The sequence below is a fragment of the Camelus dromedarius genome, chromosome 16 (genome assembly GCF_036321535.1).
Source record: "Camelus dromedarius isolate mCamDro1 chromosome 16, mCamDro1.pat, whole genome shotgun sequence".
In the NCBI taxonomy this organism is placed as follows: domain Eukaryota; kingdom Metazoa; phylum Chordata; class Mammalia; order Artiodactyla; family Camelidae; genus Camelus; species Camelus dromedarius.
In genome coordinates, this window is record NC_087451.1 from 46741345 (window position 1) to 46766910 (window position 25566).

A 25566-nucleotide genomic window follows, 5' to 3' on the forward strand; every position below is an offset into this window, starting at 1 on the left:
GCCATTTATAATTGTATTTAATATTTCCTCTACATTCGCCGCGAACCACACCAGATAATGTTATAATTTTTGCTTCAACTGTCAAACATAACTTACAAAGTTTAAAAGGAGAAGGAATGCCTAGTGTTTACACATATTTTACCCTTCCCGCTTTTCTTTCTTCCTTTCTGGTGTTCCAAGATTTTTTTTTTTAATCATTTTCTTTCTGTTTCAAGAACTTCCTTTAGCCATTTTTTTTAAAGAGTAGGTGAGCTGGAAACAAATTCTGTTAGTTTTTCTTCATCCAAGATGTCTTGATTTCCCATTCTTTTCTGAAAGATATTGTTGCCAGATATAGAATCTGGGGTTGACAGTTTCTTTTTTACTGCACTTGAAAATTGTGCCAATTCCGTTTTGCTTCCACAGTTTCTGATGAGAAATTGGCTGTTACTTGAATTGTTTTTCCACTGTAGCTAAGGTGTCTTTTCTCTGTGCTTTCAAAACTTTTTCTTTTTCTTTAGTTGCCAGAGGGTTGATTATAGTGTGACAGTGTAGATTTCTTCGGTTTTATCCAGCTTCTTGAATCTTAGGTTTATGTCTTTTGGCACATTTGGGAAATTTTCAGCCCTTGTTTCTTCTAATACCTTTTCTGCCCCACTCTCTTATTCTTCTCCTTTTGGGACTTTGATGATGTGAATGCTAAATCTTTTGTTATAATCCTTAATATCCCTGAGGCTCTATTAATTTTTTTCAGTCTATTTTCTGTTGTTCGGGTTGGATAATTTCTACTCTTCTGTCTTCAAGTTCACTAACAGGAGTGTCTTGGCTCTGTCTGCTTCATTCTGCCGTCGAGCCCATTCACTGTGTTTTTTATTTTAATTATTGTGTTTTTCAGATCTAAAATTTCTATTTGATTTCTCATTATATCTTGTATTTATTTGGTGAGACTTTTTTTTTGCTGAAACTTTTATCATTTGTTCTAAGATCATTTGCAATTGCTCACTGAAATATTTTTATTCTATCCTTGTTAGATAATGCCAATGTCTGCGTCATTTTGATGTTGGTATCTGTTGTCTTTTTTTTCTTCTGTCATTCAGGTTGAAAATTTCTGGATTCTTTGTGTCATGAGTGATTTAAAAAAATGTATCCTGGATATTCAAGGTATTACAAGGCTCTGGATCTTATTTAAAACCCTTGTTGAAGCAGAACTCCTCTGACGCTATGCTGATGGGAAAGGTGGGGGAACTGCCTTGTTACTACCAGGTGAGAGTGAAAGTTCAGGCTCTCCTTTGGCCTTTTTTGATACCCCAGGTGAGGAAGGTGACTTGTTACTGCTCCCCACGTGCCCTCCACTGATGCTATGAAGCCTCGTTACCGCTGTGTGGTGGTGGAAGTCCTGGAAGTCCTCTCCACATGGGCTTCTTTGATACCACCCAGGCAGTGGGAAAGAGTGCTTCATTACAGCCAGAAGGTGGAGTCTAGACTCCCCGTTCAGCCTTTGCTGGCAGAGGGTAGAGATGAACCTCAGTTTTTCCTGTAGCATTTGCCTGGAGTAGTACAATTATTATCTAAAACTATTTTGTCCTAGTAGGCTGTCCCTTTCCTGGTCCTTTGGCTAGAGAAGTTTTTTCCTTGGGTTTTTTCTTTTTTCTTTTTTTTCTGTCTGCACCCTTTGGCATTCCTGGTTGCCAGCTTCTCCAGCACCCATTATGGGATATCTGAAGCAAAAAGAAAACCCAGGAAACTCAGCACCATGTCATTCCTTGGATGCTGGAGATTCCTTGGAGGTTCCTAGCTGGTCTGCCTTCTCTCCACCTTTGAGTATCCTTATTTGTTTTATATATAATGCACAAGTTTTTTGCTGTGCTTATGGGAGGAATAGAAGAGAAATGTATCTAGTCCATTTTGTCCAGAATCGAAAGCCTCCATTTAATTTCTAATAGATTTTAATCATCTGCTAAAAATTCTTCATCCTGTCTTTTTTACTTTCTTGGATTTATTCCTTACCATTATCTTAAATAAGGTTCTGATGGTAACTGAAAAAATCTGTCACTCCCATGGGACTGTTTCTGCTTTTTTTTCTTGATCTTTCAACATTTGGTATGTGAGAATAAAGGTAACGTTTGATTGGATGCTGTATATTATAGATTAAAATCAGTAGTAGTCATTTGAGGCGCCAGGTGGTATCTTCCTCCACACAGTTTACTGTTGCATCTTGCAGGCAGTTCAGGGGCAGAACAGCTTACTCCAGTAGGAAGTGGGACTGATGCCAAGTGGGATTCTATGATTGTAAAAATTGGTCTGCTTCTGATTAGCCCTTACTCCTAACGTGTAGCCATTCAAGTGTCCTAACTGAAAAGCTGTTGTGGTGCCCCCTTCCTTGATAGGTGCTGAATTCATATTTCCCGCCACCAGCAGTACTGCCTAAAAGCTTCTGGGTGGCTTCTCTGCCTCCTGTCTGGCCTCTCTGCTACTAGGTATCTCCCTTAGTCACCACTTATGAATCAACAAATGCCTCAAGGTGAAAACTTTGTTATTTTCACCCCCCTGAACTCCCTTTGCTAGGATCTTGACCCCCTACGTCCCTGTTACTTTAGTAGCTCTCTGATCTTTCAACAGGTCTTGTTGTTGTTGTTGTTGTTCTTAAATCCAGCTTTTCTGGGGGGAAAGGGTACAGCTCAAGTGGTAGAGCGCATGCTTAGCATGCAGGAGGCCCTGAGTTTGATCCCTAGTATTCCCTCTAAACATAAATAAATAAACCTAATTACCTCCCCCCTCCCAAATAAAAATAAATAAAAATCTTCAAAAAAGATCTAGCTTTTCTATTTATTCTTGATGGGAAGGTCTTTCTGTTTAAAGGCAATCCACCCATAGCTGGAAGTAGAACTAAGTTATCATTATTTCTGACTTAACCTGTAGATTATTTTGTATTTTCCACACATAATCATGCCTACGAATAATGACAAATTTGTTTCTTCCTTATCAATGTTCCTATCTGTTATTGACATTTCCATGCTTCATGGCTGAGATCTCATCTGTCAACACAGCAAAGTTCACATGCTTTAGTGGGGCTTTTGTTGGTCTGGGTTGGTGAGAGGGAGGGGTTGTAAGTGTTCCAGTTTTGCAGTTTGCAGTTGTCTTGCAAGACTCTACATTTCCAGTTTTTCCTTTTCACTTTCATCACCTAATTGTCAGTAGGTGCTTCTCCTTTTTCACTTTTTTCTTTCACCAGAAGCTAGTGTTTCAGAGATTGCCTCCCCCTTAAATTATACCAGCCCCTACAAATTGTACTCACTCTGAAGCCCCTTCTCTATAGACTGTGCTCTGTTTGGACATGTTTGGGCACGTTTTTTAGACCGTTCAGACTTAGTCTTTCTGTTAGTAGTTTTCCACTAACTTTAGGCCTATTTGCTAGCATCCTTTTTCTGTCTTTCTTGCGATTCATCTCTCTCCCTTCTCTCAACAAAGCCTTGCACTGAGGTGGTGTAGGGGCAGGCTTATGAGAGTATATGCTGAGATTTGGTGGTTTTTCTTATTTTATCATTAGTTTGAAGTTTCAAAATTCTCTTGCTTCAAGTTACCCTGAAGTTTCTATATAGACTTACTTTTTCCTTCTTGTTTTTTGCATTATTTTGCAATGAAATATTGGGAGACGTGTAGCTAAGGTTGCCACCAGTTTTCAGCTACCTGGAAGTTCACTCTCATTCTTGAAAGATACGTTCAGTATAGAATTTTATGTTGGGAGTTCATGTTTTCCCTGGCACTTTTGAAGTATAATTTCACTGCACTGGTTTTCATTGTGGGGAGTGATTCTAATCTCTTAATCTAATTGCTAATTCTTTGAAGTTAATTTCTTTTCTCTCTGACTGCCTTACATTTTTTTGTCTCTGGTGCTCAGCAGTTTCACTGATGTGTCTAGATGTGGATATTTACTTCTTGTGGCTTGGATGGAGTGTCTTTAATGTATAGATCATTTATCAGTTTTGGAAAATTCTCCATTGTTGTCTCTTAAAATCATTTTCTGTGCTTCATTCATTCTCCCCTTTCCCTCTAGAACTGATTATCAAACGTGCATTAGTCGTATTTTTACCTTCTCCTTCATATTTTCTAGCATTTGTCTCTGTGCTGTGTAAGAGAATCTCTATGGATCTATCTTCTTATTCCTGCTTCTCTGTGTCCAATCAGCCATTGCAACTATCCATTTAATTTTAGTTTCTGTATTTTAAATTCTAGAAATTCTATTATTTTGTAGTTTCGTATGATAATCTCAGGTTTATCTTTTATTTCTTTGAAAACAGTAAGTTTATTTGTTGTACAGTGTTTGATAATGTCATCGTCTAAAACTGGTGAACTTTTTCTGCTTTATTACTGGTAGTATCTTATTTTACTGTATATTTGGTTATCTTTGTTCATGTTTGGTCATTGCTCTTGAAAAATAGTGAGATCTCCTCCAAATCTAGGATGGAGAGATACCTCACTTGAGAAGATCTGAGTTTAACTCAGTCAGCCAGAAGTAGTCCCATGTCGCTTGACACCTGGACCACGGAGGCTATGCATACTGGGCTCGGTTCTAGACATCAAGTTTCCTATGCCCATTCCCTTTCAAATGTGTTCCATTCAAGTCCTGCTGAATAGCAAACTATAATCCTTCCTCTTTTGCCCTCCCAACACCCACATCCTCCAAATAAAAGTCCAGCAGCTAACTCTATATTATCTTTGCGACTTTTCTATACATCTACATCTTCTAAAATTATTTTTTAACTCTAGAAGTCATTCAGTTCAGCTGTTACCATGATATGCCCACTTCCCATCTATCCCATTCCCTAACTATCTTTAGGATCAATTCTTCTGGGCACCTAACATCTTTCAAATGCCAAATCAGAAGCCTGTTTGATCTCAAAAAAACTCTAATAGGAATTATGCAATAATAAATGATGATAATAATTATAAATATTGGAATAACTCCAAATACTCAAAATTAATAGTGATATTCAGAGCTAGCAGTTTAGACCTTCCCCATGACCCTTTCACTTTGATTCAACCTCAGTGACAAACAGAATATAACCCATGTTAAAATTTCTATTTAATTTCTATTTAATCCACAACCTCTTTCTACATATTCCACCTTAAGTTTCTCCTCCAGCTTTCATTTTTCCACCTACAGCTTTGACTATTTCATGACCTCTTCATATTGCTTTTAACTGAATCAAAATAAATGGTCTTAGCTGAATTTGAGACATCCATCTCACTATACTCCCACTTCTAAATACCACATTTTTTCAATCTAATCAAGCTTTTCATCCTTCTGTTTCAAACTTCTTCCAGGTTGGCCTCTAAACTTGAAAAACATTCTACTCCAATTATTGCTTGTTTACACAGTAACAGGGACTAGGATTCCATCTGACCCCAGCCAAATGCCAAAGAGAGAATATGTTTGCTTTTTTTTTTTTTTAACATGCTATTGACTAATGTAGGTAGAAACTGTGACAGTAAATTTAAAATTCAGTTTTATATGCTGATTTCATTGCTTTTGAATTCCGGGTGATGATGTATTTATGTGAGGTCTGTAAATAGCATAGCATTAGTTGGCATTCTAACTACATGTAAGAAGAGATGAAGACCTGCATGATGGCATTATTCATAACTAAGTAGTGCCTTAGCACTGAGCATTCACGTTGACTTTTCTGAGAACAGTATCTAGAAAGCTGAAAAACTGAACATAATCAATAGATTACTGTTTATGACACAAACCAAAAGGTTCTTGATTTAGTTACGAGCAAACTCCAGACAAAAACTCGGGAAAATATTTCAAACACTGGGCAAAGAAGAACCGTCATCACTGTTCATATTTCTTAGCAGCAGTTAAGTAAGGCTGTTTTCACTAAAGTAGCATAAATATCACCTAATTTTATTGTAAAACAAATGTGAAGTGTTTGGCACAATTTAAAACTTTACTGCCATGCTATAGACAATCTATGGAACCACATAATGGAAAACGTTTAAGTTTTTTTTTTCCCAGTATTCATGTCTAGGATTTCTTCTAAACTAAAAAGGCCACGTGTAAACAGATCTTTGTTCATATATTTGGTAAAATAACTTTATTTTAAAAGAAAACAGCAAATGATGCTGATTACCACGGTCACTGAATTCTGAGTCAAATATTATGTTGGGCTCTTTGCTAACATTATTTCGCTTAATTCCTACTACATTCCTATTAGGTATTATTCCTTAACCAGTAGAGAAACTGAGACTCAGAAATGTTAAGAAACTTGTACAAAATAAAGTCACAAAGGAAGAAAGTGGCAGAGCCAAGAGTCAACGTAGACTGGTTCAACTCCAAAGTCCATACTCAAATCTCCATGCCAAACTTCCTCCATAGCAGACCTTCTTCTTAGAGGAACCAGTCACTACAGAAGTACAGCTTACTTCTATTTCTGTTTCTCAGGTCTGGAATATGAGTTCCTTGTCGGTTGAGCCCCATGTTTTTTATTGTAACTTTGCTTTTTCAATTCCCATTAGAGCAGCAGTATCAACAAATTATTGCTAAATGAAAAGGGGATGCTGAATTCATGACTGCTGTGCCCTCAGAGTGCCAGGAGACATTAAGTCAGCTCACCGTAAAAAAAGAACCAAATTTTTAACAAGCCTGAGATGGGTTCATAAACCTTTCAATGGTCAGCTTTATTGTGTTCATTGTGGAATGACATTTATCAATCTAGCTGCTATGTAATTATTCCAGAAACATAGTTTTGAGTTAATTCATGAAGGCAGAAACACTCTGCAGTTAACAACTTGTATTCCTTGCCTGGTACTATTTTTCCCCTTGTATAGGTAGAAAAACTAAATCCGTAACTTTCAAATTGGAACAATAGCTTTTTCTGGTCTATTGCTTTTGAAAAAAGATTATGAGACAAAACACAAAGAAAGACAAACATCATAAAATAACTTTTATACAGGATTAGTAGATCTGTTTACATATAAAAAACAGAAAGGACCTCATTACAGTTAGATTTCACATAAATTACACAGATTTGACTTTTTAAAACTACTATTCAACTTCGTTTAAAGTCCCTTTTAAAAATTTCATTTTGAAGGCACAGTGCATGAAGTAAAACCAAAAGCTGAAGCACTTGAGATGAATGAGTCTTGGGCACCTCATATAAATAGCTATAGATTGTTCTGGAGCTGGGGAATGTCACTCTGAAAAAATGGAGAGGTGAAAAGTTGATTTTTAATCTGAGTATAAAAAAATACCATTATGTCATACCTCCAGAAAATCTGCCGCATGGCCGGCACAGACTGTAGCTAGTACACTCATGTCATGCCTTTTATAAAAGCCATAATCATACATATTTATATAATTTATATCCAACTGCCTCAAAATGGTAGCCTATTTTCAAATTCCACAATAGATTCTGCCAAATCAAAATCAACCGGGGTAATATTCTAAAAATCAAGTGGAATATTAATGAATTATTGCTAAAAATAGGAGAAATGAGCATTGGGAAGTATTTCTTCACGAACTGGAAATCCAAGTTCAGCTGACATTAATCAAGGACCCTACTTACCCTCCCCGCAAATGTGCTTTAATTAAAACAAATCAGAAAAAAGTTGCTAGATAGAAAACTACTGAACACCAACCATCGTGGAATTTTTTTGTAGTAACATGAAAGTTGCTTCTGTTAAAAACAATTCCACCAGGGAACCGTTAACATAGGGCAGTATTACAGCATTCATAGAAGCTTTTAATACAGCAAGGACAGAACCTGGCACAAGTGCATTTCTGGCCACAGGAAAGTCAAATGGTTTACTGCTGAGAACACATGGAAATGGAGGAACAGGTCATGGTTACTGAGTAACCTGGCGTTAGCTCAGAAACACAATAAGCTCAGGCATAAGCACTACCTTTATTTATTTGTCAACTCAGAATTAGTTTTAAGTTCAATATTTATCAAGCCAGCAAATCCCATTCAGGTAAAAGTTACCAAAGATTAACCAATCACTGGGCCACATACACATTACGTTTCCTTTCTGGAGGAGGACAGAGTCCCAAAGTAAACACCATCCGATGAGAATTACAAGCATTCCTCAACTGGGTGGGATCCCAATTACTACTCAAATGTTCAGCAAAATACATAAAAACCAAAGAAGGGTCTTTCCTTCTGAAATTAACTTGAGTTTACCTTACTGAACTGCATAATCAGTACAAGTACACTTATATAGGCAGACACTTTGAACATTACTTACTCAGTCACTTGACTTTTATTAAGGAGCTGGGAGGGAATAGGGCTTACAAACTGACCACCAGGACCAAAAAAAAAAAGCCTTGTGAGCAGAGAAAGGCACAACTCAGGTTTGGGCATATTTCTTAATACTGTGATACTTACTTGCCTCTATGACTCCAAGGAAATGGAAAGTCTCTAGGAGAAATACTGAAGAAATGCATTCCCTAAGCCATATGGCTTCAATGCCTTAAGCAGTTAATGTGGTCTAATATCAGATTAGATCCACAAATAAAAGACAACGCAGGGCAGAGAACACAGTCTTAGTAGTCATGATCCTGTACATTCATGTTAACAGGTAACACAGGCTGAGAAGGCCTTGTTTTCCAGAGCAATGCATTATTTAGAAATTCACTAGAGAGTCAAGGTTTATGGCAGAATTTGGTTTTCTTTTCAGGAAAAATTAATAAAAGGACTATTTGTATGTTCATTTCTAAAAAAAATTTTTACACATGCTTAAAAGGTATGGACTCCAGCCACTGGGATGTACAGTGAAAGACATGTTTAATTCAAGAGAGAAATGAATTTAAAAGGCATCCTCTAGTGAAGACCAATGCTAATAAAGTGAAGGCTGTCACGTCAACTTGGTTTCATTTCTACCTGCAATGTCCCAAGCAGAGCCAGTCACTCATAGGCCCTTTGTTGGTTTTCTGACTTCGCACTCTTAAAAATAAAGCTGAAAAGTGCAATACCACCACATCATCCCCTTAAGGAAAGTGTAAAATATGATTAGAAGAAATTAAATCATGTATATTTCATTAAGAATTAGCACTCCACAAACTCTGTTCTGCGTATGTGGTGGGCAGGATGGGGTGGCAAGGGCTCAACATTGAGTTTTTAGTAACAGGATTAATAGCAGAATGGCTTACCCTTGAACTACACAAATTAGATCACAGACACTCATTAATAAATGTCATGACTTCATTATTTCTGCTAAACCAAATATTTTCTTATAAAGCCACTTTGAGTACATTCCTTACAAAACTTGGTTGAATGACCTAGGTGGGTGCTAAACCACTCCACATGAAGGCTTTGGGATGACTGATACATTACTGTATACAGGATACGCTTTGAAAAGATGAGAGCAAGTTTTTTGATCCCCTGATTTAGTACAAGTTCAGCAGCAACTTGGCCATTAAAACATTCAAAGGTATTAAATCACTAGATCATTGTTAAGATTCATACTTACAAAAAGTATCATTTCCATTGAATAGCATGATATGACAAACACAATAAAACGTAAATCTTTTAGGCCTTTGCAATAACCCCGACTGGCACTGAAGATGACACTTTCTCACCACAGTTACTTTTTTTTTTTTTTTTAATGGAGGGAGCAATATTTAAGTGCTTTCAACCGAACTTTTTAACGAAACTGGTTGATCAAGAAGAGACTGTCAGATGAAACATGAGGACAAAGAACCCAATCACTTGCAGAGGCCTTTATGGATAAGACTGGCCAAACTATTTCAATGACAGGGTGCTATTACAGGGCGCAGGCTTGGGCTGGACGTGAAGTGCAGATATTTTGTGTTCAAGTGTGCAAGTAGGTCTCTTCCACACTTCCAGGTATTTTCAGTAGAATTCAGATCTTGTAGATTGCCAGCTCATCTCAAAAGCCTAACTGTACAACATAGAAAAAGTTTCAAATTTAGGAAATATTAAAGAATTAGGCATTCCTAGAATAAACTAGTGCTTCACAGATAAAAGCAGCAGCACCTGTGGGTTTTTACCAAGTTAAAAGATAGGCAACATGAGTTTCAGCTTTTGCTAGATCTCCCTCTCAGCTCCACTCAAATGGACACTTAGATCTTGTACAACAAAGTCAACAAGTTCTTCCTGAAAATGGGGATAATTAGAACTTTGCTAAACTTTACAAGAGAGGTAGTGAAATCCTGCTTAGAAGACAGCCCACCAGTTCTAATCTAGCCTCGGAACAGGTAAAAAGCCAAATACGGAAGCCCATTTATTCATTTCCTAATATTATATAAGCTTCAAAATCAATTCAGCCTCCATTAAACCTGAATAATAAGAGAAACTCCAGCTATTTGATAACTAGAGAAAAGTACTCCTCAGTAGGTTGAGAAAAACCTCGAGTTTTTAAAGCTTTATGTCAGATTCTGACTGCTGTCCCTGCCTTAATGTTTCTGGATTCTTTTGGCCATTTAAAACAAAGAGAAAAAGCTAAAGCCACTAGTAAACACCTGATGTGCAAAATACAACATCCACTAGTTGGCTTTGTGCAGTTATAACATAAGCTCCAAACAGCTCATCTTAAATTAAAAGGAAAAACAAAGTGGCTGTCCCATCTCTGCTGCATAAATAGAAAGCAGATTTTTTTTTTAAAGGTAAGAGTACTTTAAGGAGGGGAAGTCCAAAACTGCCAGCCAATTTCACAGAGAATACAAATTTAGCAAGTTAACTTCCCAAAGCTCTTTGAAGAAGCAAGATAGTCTTTCTTCTTAATGCAGTGTCTCCCCAAAGGAACTGCAATTTTGCTTGGTACTTATGCTGGGAGAGATGCAAGATGTGTGTTTCAATGTTTACTAGAATATAATGTTTCCTCTTCAGTGTCCGTTTCATCCTGAAACTCATGACTTAAGAGAGACTTCTTGGAGCCGGTTGACATCAGGCGAATTTCATCTTCATACTCATCATGATGCTGCCTGAGCCGATGAAAGCCATCCTTGTGTCTGTTAGACTTGATTGAGCAGATACACCAAATAATGCAAGCTGTTAGGATCAATGCTGACATGGTGGCACCTGCCAAACAAAACCACCATGTGAGTGGTGTCCTATTTGAAGGATATAAATAAGCAGCTGCTTACAATGGCACTTTTTATAATATGCCCTTCATTTACTTTATTTCTATTTCATGCATGTAAAAACAACCTTTTATTATTACAGCAGTAGTATATGTATCATATGCAAAATTAGAAAAATATAGATAAGCGAAATACTAAAAACCCAAACCCCACTTCTCATTTCTGTTTCCCCAAGATCATTTTTAACAACCCTAGTAAATATTTTTTCCAGATTTTTCTTCATTCATGTGTATCAATATATATTTTTTCTTTTACCACAAGGAAGTCAAACTGGGTCTACTGTTGTGCAACTTGCTTTCTTATCAATGACTTCTACTTTTCCTTTCCCAACAATTTTCACCTCATCCCAAACTCATTTAAAATATTTGTGCAAAGGGTTTCAGAATAAGAGTCTAAGTAACAGAAAATAATAACAATAAAATCAGAATAAAAATTAAGTTCACAACAGCAAATGAGTGGCAGAGTCAGATTTAAACCATGGCTGAATACCAGCTGCTGTGTTTCTAACCACTTAGTGATTAGAAACTGGTTCAAGTTAAGAACTCCACCTTAAACAGTCCACAGCAGGCCCTATGATTTGACCAAGTTTCCAATATATCACTCTCTCAACTAAGGAGCTCTCCCTACCACACCCTGTATTAAAGCTTGGTTATTTTGCATCAGGTCCAAGTTGTACTTAGAAATGAACCAAGGTTCTCTGTGTCAAAAGATAGCAGAGTATTTATTATTTTACCACATTTTTTAAAATTTCTAAGCAATGGCACACATTAATCCTGGAGAAAACAAATCCTTTCTCCTTCTAGGATCATGACAGAAACAGAACTAATATAAGTCAAAGTCCAAGGGACTTACGATTTTAGTATAAAGCAAATCATTCACACCCTCAACAACTCTTTATTACGACCACTAAGGTTCCCTATATGCCAACTATGGTTCTAGGCAGTGGGGAGGCAGATAAAATCGCTGGAGCTTATGTTTTAGTGGGAAAGATCGAATACAAATAAATGACTAAATATATAATACAATGGCAGGTAGTGTTAAGTGCAGTAACAGAAACAAGTACAGTGGAGATAGTGGCAGGAGTACTATTTTAGCTAGGGTAATCAGGGAAGGCCTCTCTGTGGAGGTGACATTTGAGTACAAACCTGAAAATGTGAGAGGACAAGTCATGAGAACACGTGAGAGCACAGTGTTCCAGGAAAATCATGCTTGGATAAGGAGACATAGAGGAAAAGTGATCAGCTTCAGGTGATTATGGAGGCGATCCACTCTCAAACTGAAATGCCAGGATTGGTTTTAACTTCAACTACTGAAAATTTAAATTTCTTTACCTGATACAGTTACCACAAGCTCCCTTGGCAAACCAAATATCCGGTTATCTGTGTCAAAGACTATTACCACAGAACTAGCTGCATCATGATGCACAAAGACCTAGAAAGATAAAGTGCAAGAATTGTGAAAAAGTTTACTTAAGGTACATTGTATCCCTGCTCTATTCCTAGAGCCTTTATAGCAAACCAAGGAGATGGTTCCTTGTCATCTAAAGAATACAAAATGCTACAAAAATTTCCCTTTTGTTGTTAAAGGACAGAACGATTACAAGACATCATAACCAAGAGGTGGTCACGTTTTTTCTTTATTCCTCACAAGCTTTCTAACAAGAGTTTCCAATTACATAGAAGCACTATTAACAATAAGAATTTACATGACAACTCAGTTCAAGTTTCTTACCTGTGAATGTTGCTGCTGATACCCGTCAGCGATGGCATTGATGTTATGGACACCTGGGGCTAACAGCACGTGGAAATAGCCTCCCTCTTTTGTGTGCACCTTTATTCCTTCATTGAGCACAATGACGGCTTTAGAGATCGGTTTTCCAGTCTTATCTTTAACAAATCCACGAACTCCCTTGTGAACCTGAAAAAAAAAAGTTTAAAATATAAATTTCTATTTTCATAGTGCCAGATAGTCTGGAGGCAACAGCTTGAGGTGTGACAAAAACAAACAAAACAACAAAACCCCACCTTAAGACTGGCTTACTCCTCCTTCCCCACTGACTGTGCCCTCATCTGCTAGTCATTCACTGCTTCAGAGGCACAGAGATGGAAATAAGGGAAAAGAGGACTCTGATACAGCCAAAGCCTAAAATGTTAGAACCCAAATCTTCTGACGCCTTGAAAGATTTACTTCCCACCACAGGACACTGTCTCGAGTAACTCCGCGTGATACTCAAATGGAAGAACCTGCAACATCGCACAGGGTTAAATTACTTAAATATACACAGATCTGTGAACTTGTGGCATCTATTTAGGCAATATAAGATGAACAAAATTCTCCCTTCTATATAGATTTAAAAATAAAGTTTTGGTAAAAGATTAAGAAAATATCTTGACAAAGGTTTTCATTAAACATACTCTTGGGAGTTTGTTTTCGAGTGAAAAGAGAAAGACTCACCTCCACCAACATGCTAAGAAGAGATTTTTTATTTTCTGCCCATAATGAAGGGAGCTGTGCGGCACTAGGAAAGTAGCAGCAGCTTGTATATACTGTGATTTCTGGACAGTGGCCATAGGTAACACTATAATCCTGGAAAAAAATTCAAAAGAATGTAGGATAATTAATATGTAAAAGTAAAAATGAAACTTTGCAATGCAATAAATGAAATGAAGGGAATAAAAAGAAAACTTTGTGATGTGAACAGAGAATCCATAAAGCATTTCACAGAGAATATAAATAAACCACTTGGTATTATAATCAGTCACAGACATGGTCAATCCTAAGACAGCTCTTAAGACCAGGGATAGTGGGTAATTCATTTTTATATCTTCAGTGCTTCCAACAGTGCCTGGCAGGTAGAGGGGGGTATATCAGGATTTGTTGGATAAATAAGTAAGTACATGCAGAGGGTCACCATCCCTCTAAACCCTAGAACTTCACTGCTATTACTGCCTTTGGCGCCCTTTGCAGTAGAAGCACAGGCACCTGCCCTCTGATACCCTCGACCTGCAGGCTCAAGCCACCACACAGCAATACAGCAATATTAAGGCAGGAACTGCTTGTGTGCACAGGTTCCAAAACCTAATTTAATACCTTTTCCCCTCAAACCTGCTCTTCTTCCTAATTCAGTTAATGACATTAACTCATTTTCTCACACAGATATGAAATCTCTTGTTTTTGACTCCAGTTTCTCTCATCATCCAGAATTTGCCAAATCCTATGAATTCCACCTCTACAATGTCTCTGAAACTTCACCCCTTGAATCCACTCCCACTGCCCCACTCTAATCTGGGCCTTCATTAGTCCTTATCTAGGCGGTTCTAAACCAGTCTCCCGGCACCACAGTCTGTCCTTCCTCCAAACTATCTTAACCCACTGTTAAGAGATTAGTTCTTCCATAGCACAGCTGAGATCATGTCACCTTATCCCTGCTCAAGGCCTTCAGTGGCTCCCCATTCCTTATCAAAGCAAAGTGTTCAAAGCCCCAAACTCTCTTTCCTTTCTTGTCTTCTGCTGGTCGCCCTTACACCCCATATTCTAACTTAACTAGACTGCTTATGGGCCTCTGCCCACACTGCTTCCTCTTTCTGGATGTCTTAGTTCACCATCTCTGCATCCCTAATCTCCCCCATGAAAAGAAGGCTGCATTTCTAACCCTTTCTGTCTTTAATTTCTCATGGCACATTGAGAGCTGCTCTCTTCTAGATCAAAGCAATTAATTCTGTAACATAGTTATTGTACCATTGGCCAGGGAATGTGTTTTATTTATCATTCATAAAGCAAAGTGCCTCACATGTAGTATATACTTAGTAAATAAAGGAGGGAAGGCAGGCAGGGAAGGGGACAAAATGAAGTTTCTGGTTGCACATGTAAACGGAACGATGAGCTAACCACCCAACTGCTAACAACTCCTGATTAATCTGAAGTGGATGGACAACAAATGAAAATGCTATCAGAAAGAAATTAAAGAAGACTTATTAAATGGAAAGACATACTATGTTCATGAACAGGAAAACAATACTGTTGAGATGTCAGAACAACCCAAAGTCATCTACAGATTCAACACATCCTCTAAGAAAATTCCAACAGCCTTTTTACAGAAACAGAGAAGCCAGCCTCAAATTCAAATGAGACTGGAAGGATCTTTGAATAGCCAAAATAATCTTGGAAAATAACAAAGTTGGTGGACTCACAGTTCCCAATTTAAAACTTACTACAAAGATACTGTAATCACAACAGTGGTCCTGGCTGTCCTGGCTTAAGAATAGACATATAGATCAATAAAATAGAAGTGAGAGTCCAGAAATAAACCCATACATCTATGGTCAATTACTTTTTGACAAGGATGCCAAGACTACTCATCAGGGAAAGAACAGTCTTTCCAACAAATAGTGATGGGACAACTGAACTTCCATAGGCAAACAAATGAATCTTGAGCTCCTACTTCATATCATATACAAAAATCAGCTCCGAATGTGTTCATGATCTAAATATGAGAGCTAAATCTATAAAACTCTTAGAAGAAAACACAAGAGTAAATTTTTATGACCTTGCATTTAGCAATGAATTAGATATGACAACCAAAGCATGAGCAACAAAAGGAAAAAAATAGATAAAACTGACTTCATCAAAATTAAAAACTTTTGTGCATCATAGGACATCATCAAGAAAGTCAAAAGACAACCTAGAAAATGGGAGAAATTATTGGTAAATCAAATTATCTGATAAAGGTTTAGCATTCAAAATATATAAAGAATTCTTATAGCTCAACAACAAGATTGAAGAAAAAAAAATTGTAAAATGGGCTATAGATTTGAACAGACATTTCTCCAAAGAAAACATACAAATGGCCAATAAGCACATAAAAAGATGCTCAAAATCATTAGTCATCAGGGAAATGCAAATCAAAACTACAGTGAGATACCACTTCACACCTATCATGATGGCTATAATAAAAAATGGAAAATTACAAGTGTTGGTGAGGGAGGACATGGAGAAATTGGAACCCTTATACATTGCTGGTGGGGATGTAAAATGGTTCAGCTGCTATGGAAGTTTGGCAGCTCCTCAAAAGTTAAACAGAATTACAATACAACCAGCAAATCCACTTCTAAGTATGTACTCAAAAGAATTAAAAACAGGGGCTCAAACAGATACTTGTTCACAAATGTTCACTGCAGCACTATTTGCAATAGCCAAAAGGTGGCTATCCACCTGTCTTTCAACAGATGAAATGATAAACAAAATGTGGTATATACATACAGTAGAATGCTATTTAGCCATAAAAAGGAAGGGAGTAGTGATGCATGCTTCAAAATGGATGAACCCTGAAAGTATTATGCTAAGTGAAAGAAGCCAGACACACAAGAAAACATATTGTACAGTTCCACTTATGTGAAATACTCAGAATAGGCAAATACATAGATAAAAGTAGACTAGAAGTTACCAGGGGCTGGAGGAAGAGGAGAATGGGGAGTTATTGCTTTGGGGAGCAGAGTTTCTGTTCGTGGTAATGAAAAAGTTTTGGAAATAGATATGGTGATGGTTGCACAACATTGCTAGTGTATTAATGTCACTAAATTATACAATTAAAAATGGTGAAAATGGCAAAAAAAATTTGCTGTCAGGGTTTAATTTAAGGGCTGGCAGGTCAAGAAAGCCAAAAAGCAGATGCCATTCACTCTGCTGTATCAGAAAAGCTACCTGTTCCTTCACTCAACGTCCAACATGTACTTATAATTCCATCGTCACTGTACTCTATAAAGCATACCTTCATGCTGCCCAGGTGACTGTGCCATTCTGCTCCACGCATTACTCCTCCTGGAATATTCTCATCTAGAAAAGCATTGAGAGTTAATAGGATCAACAAGACCATAAGGCAAGTCCTCCTCCTCCCCCAAAGCAGCCACAACAATAACAGAGGGTAAGGAAAATACCTACCTGATTTATTTGGGCAACTGGGCTGACCCATATGCATTGATGGATGATTATTTGCATAAAGAGATGCCAAATGCTTTAGAGTCTCTTTGTTTTCCACTACAAAAGGAAAAATTCAGAAGTTAGTGGAGAAACCCAATTTTCCTCCAAGTTCAACATCATGGACACAAAAGTCATTTTCCTTTCCTTTTAGTAAATTTTGCACCTCACTGAGGTTTATTGACGAGTCATTAGAATTAAGCACCTGGTTCTGTTCAGCTCAAGATAATCTGAACAAGAAGACAGGCACCTTCCTTATATTAAAAGGCACTAATGGTGAGTTTAACAACAGGTTACCACACTAAAATACAAACCTGTTTTGGTATGTTTTACTACATTTTGGGGCACCTGCGGCCTAACAGCAATATCCCTCGTAAGCTGCGTTGAAAACAACATGAACTATCTCCATATACAATGGCCTCAGAGAGATTCAACAGGCAACTATTTAACCATCATAAGGTGCAACCAGTTAGTCAAGGTTTAAAGCAGGGGAGGGCAATTCTGTATTCTTAATATTTGGCTACATAATATGAATTTCTTGGGGGCAGGCACTGTGTCTTTTGTATACCCAATACCTACAGACATAATAATTGTTCCATAAATGCTTATGGAGTAAACTGAACGGATGTGACAGGACGGCTAAACTGAATAAAGCTAGGCCATCATTAGATCTGATATTCCTCCTCCAAGTGACTGTATGAACTGTTGACATATGGACAGTCTTCTTAGGTTGGTTATTTGTTCATGCAGTGTGCTCAAATGCTCAACATTTGAAAAAATTTTAGAAGGGACATTACCTAATTGAAATGTCCTATCTCAGCTTAAACAGTATATATGTAAAGTGACATTTTACATACCTGTTTGTACTGGCTTGTCATATGGGTATGTGACCAACACTGAACCACCATCTAAAGCAACAGAAAGACTGAAGTCCTGTTTCTGAATCAAGTTTTCAATGATGGCTTTAGTCTCAGGTTGGGAGGCATTATCTAAAAAATAGAAAAGTCAAATATAAAATGTTAAGTTTTAAAATTTCAGTATGAGTAGCTAAGACAATATACCTTCCTTGAACACAGTCAAAAGGCTAACTCAGAAAATCTGTAAGATAAATACTTTATTATTCCCTAAGTCACTATCTCAAGCAAGAAAGACATATTCTAGGAGGTAGGTTATTTTGAGTTTTACATACTTCAGGATAAGGTGAAAAGGTTAATGGCTCTAAGGAAGTTTAAGAAAATTATTACTGGAAACAAAAAGGGATGGACATATCCCCCTTTAAAAAAATAATAACCTGTCTTTGAAAGAAAGTAAGATTTTCAGAAATGGGGGTGTTTTTTGCAGCATTGTTTGCAAGAGCAAAAAATTAGAAACGAAATGCCCATTCAGTAGGGAAATGGTTGAATAAACTAGAATATAACCCATACATTAACAGCATATTTAGATGCCATTAATAAGAATGTCAGAAACTTGTAAGTATTGAAATGGATAGGTGTCGACAACATACCCAATGGAAAAAGTTGCAGAACAGTATGTGTAGCTGATGATCTTAAGTAAGAAACAGACCCTCTCAAATCAACACATACACTGTGTGTATGTGTGTGTATGTACACACATTATAAGAGGGTATGACTATTGAACCCTCCCAAATATTATTGATTGAATTTCTTAGAAAAAACTTGAATTATTTTTGCAGATGGAAAACAAGAAAAATTTGAAAATTTCTTCTAGATGTTTCTATTCATTTATATTGTGCATCCTAGACAAGAAAGCACTCCATTACTCGTCTACAAAATAGGATCAACCAATCTCCTAGCAAAGAGAAAATCATCTGCAAAGTACTTCAATGGCCTGAAAATTAGTCTTACTGGTGAAGTCTGTATCCAGGTCTTTGCCATGAGCATTTGTCTGTCCTATCTTTGAAGTACAGTCTTTCTCTTGTGCTCTCTCCCGCCCATCTGGATTTAGAGAAGGGACAATCACAATTCTAGTCCTGTCAACCAACTAAAACAGAAACAGAAATCAATGAGTTTATTATTAGCTCTTCGTGGAATCAAAAGATACCCTCCTATGCCTCAAACTGAAAGTGTTTGTTGTTTGTTTTAAACACAGATTTAAAAGGCAGAACTAAAAAAACAAATAAAATTCTCTCCTGCTCCAAATAAATTTAAAAAGAAACAAACAAACAAACAAAAAACTGCACCATTAATGTTCCCAGAGACCTCCTGGTAACTTACAACAACGGTCAGAAACCACCATGTGTAGGCTAAATCCAGCCTCCTGCTTGCTATTGTAGGTAAAGTTTTATTGACACACAGTCCTGCCCATTCATATGACTGTTTTTTCCCCTGCAGTGGCATAGCTGAGTAGCTGCAACACAGAACATCTGACCCACAAAGCCCAAAATACATACTATATTGCCCTTTATAGAAAAAGTTTGCTGACCACTGGTTTAGGTTAATAATAATGGTAGTATTATATTTCCAGATTAAAAACTGGAACACATAATCTGACAAATATTAATGTATGTCTAGAAACAATGAAACAGAAGAGTTGAAATCAGTGTATCAAAAAAAAAAAAGCAGCAGGATATCTGTCTGATCCATAGCAATTTCTCTCTCAGATGATCCGTATCCATAGGCAGTGAAAGCTACAGATACGGCATGAACTTCTAATACAATTCATCCTACATATTTTTAATTGTAAGTGATCCCTCATTTATTTATTCTGGCAAAGTAATCAAGAGCTTGAAAATATATCTGAGATCCTTTAATTCATTTATTCTTGAATCTCTCCCCTGAGGGAGATTTTTTTTCCCTCAAGTCTATATGCTTGGGTCTCTAGGTATGTGTATATTTTCTTGAACTCTCCAGACAATTCTGGCACTTAGCTCAAAACAAATGGCAATCTAAAGTGATCTAAACCTAGCTAGACCAGAGAGGCAAATTCTCACAAACAAGGAGTTTTAAAATTTCTGGTAGGTGTTTCGTCTGGGATGTACAGTCTCTTATAACCATCAGATCAGTAGGAAGAAATTCTGTCCAAATACTGGAATAACCTAAGGAGCTTTTAAAGGATTACCGATGCCTCTGGGGGTAAGGTAAAGGCGGTGGTAGTTTTTAAAACTTCCCAGATGTTTCTAATGTTTCTAACCAGGGTTGAGAACCACTGTCCCAGGTACTCTCTCGTTTTAAAAAAAGAACAACAAAAAATCTTTGAAATACTCCTCTAATTCACATGAAGAAGTCAATGGGATTTGTTTTGTTGAATATGGTAAAATAACTTTTGATCAAGTCTGATTTAAGTTCACCTCATCTAATCCCACAGGTCCCTTCTGATCCTAATCATGACATCAGTTTTTTTCCAAATTTCTTTCAGGGGAGGCAGTATGGTATAAAAGAACAGTACAGGCTTTAAAGTGAGACGTGCTTGGGTTTAAATCCCAGTTTTACCACTTAGTTAGTAGCTGTGTAACCTCCTGTAAGTTATCAAGTATCTCTGCCTCAGTTTTTACATCTATAAAATGGAGATAACATAATTGCAGGGCTGAGGATTAAATTATGATATATGTAAAGTACTTAGTCTAATACCTAGCACACAGTAGGTATTAAACAACTACTAGTTCCTTTCCCCTTTCTTGAGTTCTACATAGATAGTGTCAATTAGTGAGTGTCCTAGATGGATATACACTCTTTCCTTCCTTTCTCTAAGGCAACACTGAACCAGGCTGCTTAATCATACGTGGTCAGCTTCTGGATCAAAGTTCTTTTCTGTAGTCATGGGTGGCTGGAGTAGGCATTGCCATATTGCTTTTTCTAAAATCTCTTAGCAGTCAAGATGTCCAATAATTTCATCTTTATTACATGACAAGAAAAACTATTTCTCTTCCACTTTATGTTTCAATATAGCATCCTAGTTATAAATAACTGGGAATGGAAGTCATTCAACTTAGAATGCACATCACTGTGAGTACAGCCTGGAAGGGAAACTTGACTTTACATAAAGGAACAGAGGACTGAATGCAAAACTTTATTATTTTTTCCTCTATGCCTTTTAAGATATACAAAGAAATATAACAGAAAGACACTATGAACAATGACTATATACCAGGTCCATTTTTAAAGAGTAAAAGTTTATAATACCCTAAAACTGCCTCTGTGTAAAATCTATGGGAAATTAAAATTTTTAATGGTGACTTGATATCATTGTATCTCTTGAGTTTTCTCCTTTTAAAGCATGTCAAAACAGGCTATTTTCTTACTTGGGTAACAGCTGGGTTCTTTTTGTAGTTTAGGCAGAGAAATTCTGCCAGAGCCAAAAGCAGTTCAGTTCCAACTGGAGCATTTCCATGGATACCAGCAACAAAACGAATCTTTGGTTCTTCAGGCTCAGATACATTGGGCTTATTGGAGATTTCAAGGGACCAAATATGACGATATTCAGCACTTTGTCCCAAACTTTCAAAAACCAGAAACAAAAAGTCAGCAAGTAATGAAGCATTATGTTCATGCTGCCTTACAGATTTTTTAAAAAGACATGAAAACAAAATATGAAGTCTTAAGTCTGTAAATAATAAATTTTTGTGTCAGAAAACATGAGTAAAATTAGTTTTCCTTGATCAAAGAAAGCAAATAGATGTGAGATCCTACCAGATTTAGGAAAGATTATGATTCAGTTCAGCATTCCTCCAAATTCAGTCACTCTCACACCGTCTTCACAGTATTTACCCCATCTTCTATAACCTGTACTATTACTTAGTTAACATATGTCTCAAATTAACTCAAATTTTTATTATGAAAAATTTAAATATACACAAATGTAAGAGAACCTTACTTTTAAAATCTAAATTAATTTATGTAAATAGGACACTTTATACTTTACTATAAATAAAGTATCAGTATTGCAGTAAAAATAATTTAAAATGCTCTGCTTGCCCAAGAGCTCTGAGCTTAAGGCCTGCTTTCTTTGCTATAAAGGGAGATTTACAAGAGTTCGAAAAATATTTGTTAGCACTAAATTGAGAACAATTAATAGAAAAAGTATTGCTTTCTCACAATGTTATTCAGTGATACTTAGCAACCACTGCAGGACCACCTAAAACTGTGTTGTGCTTCCCCACTGGCAGGTGCTGCACATTTTGGGGGGAAATATTTAACTTTTTAAAAAGCACATCTTGAATTGAAAGGCTAAAAAAACTTAAATGAACTAAGTAAATGGATAGCAAAATAATGTCCAAGTTTTTGTTTATTTTACAGTAAGAGTCTGTGCCTCTAAATGGCACTAAAATGGACCCTGTTAAAACCTGACCTGGGCAGAAATATTCAAGAATCAGTTGAGGAAGAGAGGTAACTGGTATTGCCAAAGTAAACATCATTCTTTGCAACCACGAACACTATAAACCAGTATTTGAGAAGCTAAATTTACTGGTAAAATTAGAAGAACCAAAGAAGGAGAACAAGTGAAAAAGTAAAAGGCTAGATAATGCTTTAGGTTTATAATAGAGAACCGTACAATCAGGGCAAAATGTAAAGTAAAAGTCCTACAAAAGGCAGATGATAGGAATCAACAAATCAAGGAAATAATTTTGAAACAGTGAACGTGAGGCAGAGAAGCCCCAGGAAGCGAAGGTAAAGCCGTCTCAGGCATCAGTTTCACATAAGCCGGTGCTGCATGTTTTTGCAGAATCGTCATCACATACGTCCCTAAAGCTTCCGGGAACAGTGACTGAGTAGAGACTAAAGTACAGCAAATGACAGCCAACCGGGCTTCATTTTCTAATTTGAAGGAAACAAAAGGTTAAACATGATCCGCGACAAGTGAGCTCATAGTTCCAAATTTGCACCCTGGCCCCAGCAAAATAAAACAAACTCGACAGTATTCAGTCAGAACATGAATCTGCAGCTGAGAAGTGGAAAGGGCTTTGAAATCAGTCAAGGCAATCATTAGAAAGAAGGATTTTACATTTTCTGGAGGCACAGGTTATACATTGCTAATCTAACAAGTTAATTCTGCCTCAATGTTCTTCATTAAAGTTTTCAAGATACATTGTTAGAAAGATCTCCAAGGAAATAACTGTTTCAAAATAAGTAAACTCCAACTCTCTATACATCCAGCTCCCAAATATTTCTAAATGATTTACAAGAACCATTTAATGTGGCTTATGCTGAATGTAATCTCTTGAAAAAAGAAAGGAAGAAAAAAGGAAAGAAGGAAGAAAAAAGGGCAAAAAAGACGCATTAAGAAGGTGCCACTTACTTGGTAAGATTTGTAATTTGTGGATAGTTCATCACAAGTCCTCTCAGAAACTCTGATAAGTCCTTGTATGAATGGTATCGATAAAGATCCAGGTTTGAGGAGGAGCGTAACACAAGGTCTTCCAGGCCATGCTCAGCTGAAAGGTCTTTGATTAAAGTTTCAAACTCTTTGGTAGTTGGATCACTGGCCTCTTCAGTGTTGGTGCTGTCCCCTTTTCCTTTCTTTGATTCATTGTTTGAATCTGTTGAAGATCGAACAAGTGTGAAGTTGACCTGAATAGCCCCTTCACTCTTTACTGTCACATTCTTGGTAACTGGATTATACCTGTAATAAAAGAGACAGATCAGAGCCATGCTTCTTCAGCTGGAGAACCCAGGCCCTGGGAAAACAGAGGTGTGCAGAGGATGTGTGAATACTTGCAGAGATAAATGTGGTGCATCTTCCTAAAGGGTCAAATTTTAAACTTTGTGATCATTTAAGATTTATTTTAAACATGAACACAGGACAGACAAGGGTAGACTATAAAATAAGAGTTTTTAAGATTAAATATGACTTTAAAAGAAAGCTTGTGCTTTCTTCCCATGTTTCCCATATGGGATATTCCCATATTTCATGGACTCTGAGTTCACTTGTCTGCCATCAGGGTATATGGTTCAAAAAGTTTGAGAAAGTACTAACTTAAGACTTTCTGTACCAAACGCATCATTCTTGCCCTACTTTTCAGATACCTTGGTGCTGTGGTTTTTTCCAGTACTAAGCCAAAACTGAAGAAAACCAAAAAAGACTTCTTTACTCATTAGAGTTAAGTTCTAAGCCACTCATTTACCAACCACTAGGTATTTGGAAATCATTTTTTTTAAGTAACAATAACTATAAATGTTTCCATGTATTTACCCTTATTTCAATGAGTGGTCAAACTAACTCTTCAGAAATAAGACAGCTAGTAGGGGGAGGGGAAAATATTCTGTGGGAACCTCTACACATACCAAAACATAAAAAAGACAACTATAAGAGGGTAAAAACGGTAAGTTTCAGATTAAAGAGTCAGGTGGTTTCCGTCTCAGGTATTTGTAAAGGATGGGGAACATATAAGGAAAATTAAGTTTTTTCCAAGGAAAAAAAAGATCATAAGTTAATTTTTCTTTTTAAGTAAATATATCTTTGTGGTAAGAATAACTGTAAAAAAGATGAAAACGGCCTTTCTTAGAGAACAGCAATAAGTAAGAAAATCTCACTGACTCAAGAAGGCAAAGGTACAACAATAAAAAACAAGTGTCTGTGAAAGAGTTTTAAAAGGGTACAAATGTAAAGTGGTGGTATTTTTTGGACAACATGACTAGAAATATGCAGAATAGGAGTCGTTTTTCCCACCTAACAAGTACTTCCCAGAACTGTCACCAACAGTGAAGGAAATCACTCACTAAGGCTTTATATCTGGACAGGGGGCTGGTGACCTGAGAGGAGGTAGAAGAGACCACCATTCAAAGTATGTAATTTACAGGTTTCTTACATCTGATAGTTCATGTACTCACTTTGCCACCATAGAAGAGTCAAATGTGTAACCAGCTTTAAACTTCTCAGCATTAAACTCAAGTTTGCTTAGCAGGCTCTATAAGGCTTTCTGGCAATAATCTTTCAAAACGAAACTATGGTTGTTTCATCTCCAAGCACTCAACTTCAGGGCACTCAGTCACTCACCCTCGAGCAGATGCTGTGATTTTATAAGTTCCTGGAACCAAGAGACGCCAGTAATCTCCAGTTTTGTAAGTAGTCACTGGGTGGTTAATTTCAGCAACACTAATGGTGGCATTTAATATACCTCTGCCGTCTGTGGCATCTAGGATGAATCCTTTGACACCCTGATGAACCTGGATAAAGGACAAGGACACCCAGATTTCACTGGTAAAAGTCATCAACTTCTATTGTGGGAGCTCACATCCAAAATAACAGATTGTTAAAAAATAAAAACATGTGGAACAAACAGGGCTTATGGAGTTCACAGAGTATAGCTAAATGTAACTGCCCACTAAACAAAATATTTTAGCTTCTGAAAGGCAAATTTTTCATAAGTTAGATCTGTCTTTATCACGAGGAAGATAAATAACTGTTTAAACTTGAGCACCAATTGCAAAATATAGGCCATTCTGCAAGAAAACTGGCCTGGCTATTTCAAAAAGGAAATGTCATTTAAAAATAAAACAGAAGGACTATTCTAGATTAAAAAGAGTAAAGAGGTGTAATAATCAAATGCAGTATAT

General features: G+C 36.9%; 1 protein-coding gene across 1 annotated transcript in view; it reads right to left on the reverse strand.

Annotated features, from left to right (window-relative positions):
* Positions 1-6631: 6631 nt before the first annotated feature.
* The window catches only part of CPD (carboxypeptidase D), a 58533-nt gene continuing 39598 nt past the window's right edge, over positions 6632-25566 (reverse strand). Inside the window, exons 11-21 of the mRNA XM_010978933.3 lie at positions 25007-25176; positions 23309-23632; positions 21315-21510; positions 18922-19057; positions 17914-18045; positions 17021-17116; positions 16851-16915; positions 13538-13669; positions 12815-13000; positions 12415-12514; positions 6632-11021 (exon numbers count right to left, since the gene is read on the reverse strand). Coding sequence (XP_010977235.2) covers positions 10795-11021; positions 12415-12514; positions 12815-13000; positions 13538-13669; positions 16851-16915; positions 17021-17116; positions 17914-18045; positions 18922-19057; positions 21315-21510; positions 23309-23632; positions 25007-25176 — 1764 coding nt within the window. The 3' untranslated portion in view covers positions 6632-10794. The remainder of the gene's footprint in view (positions 11022-12414; positions 12515-12814; positions 13001-13537; positions 13670-16850; positions 16916-17020; positions 17117-17913; positions 18046-18921; positions 19058-21314; positions 21511-23308; positions 23633-25006; positions 25177-25566) is intronic.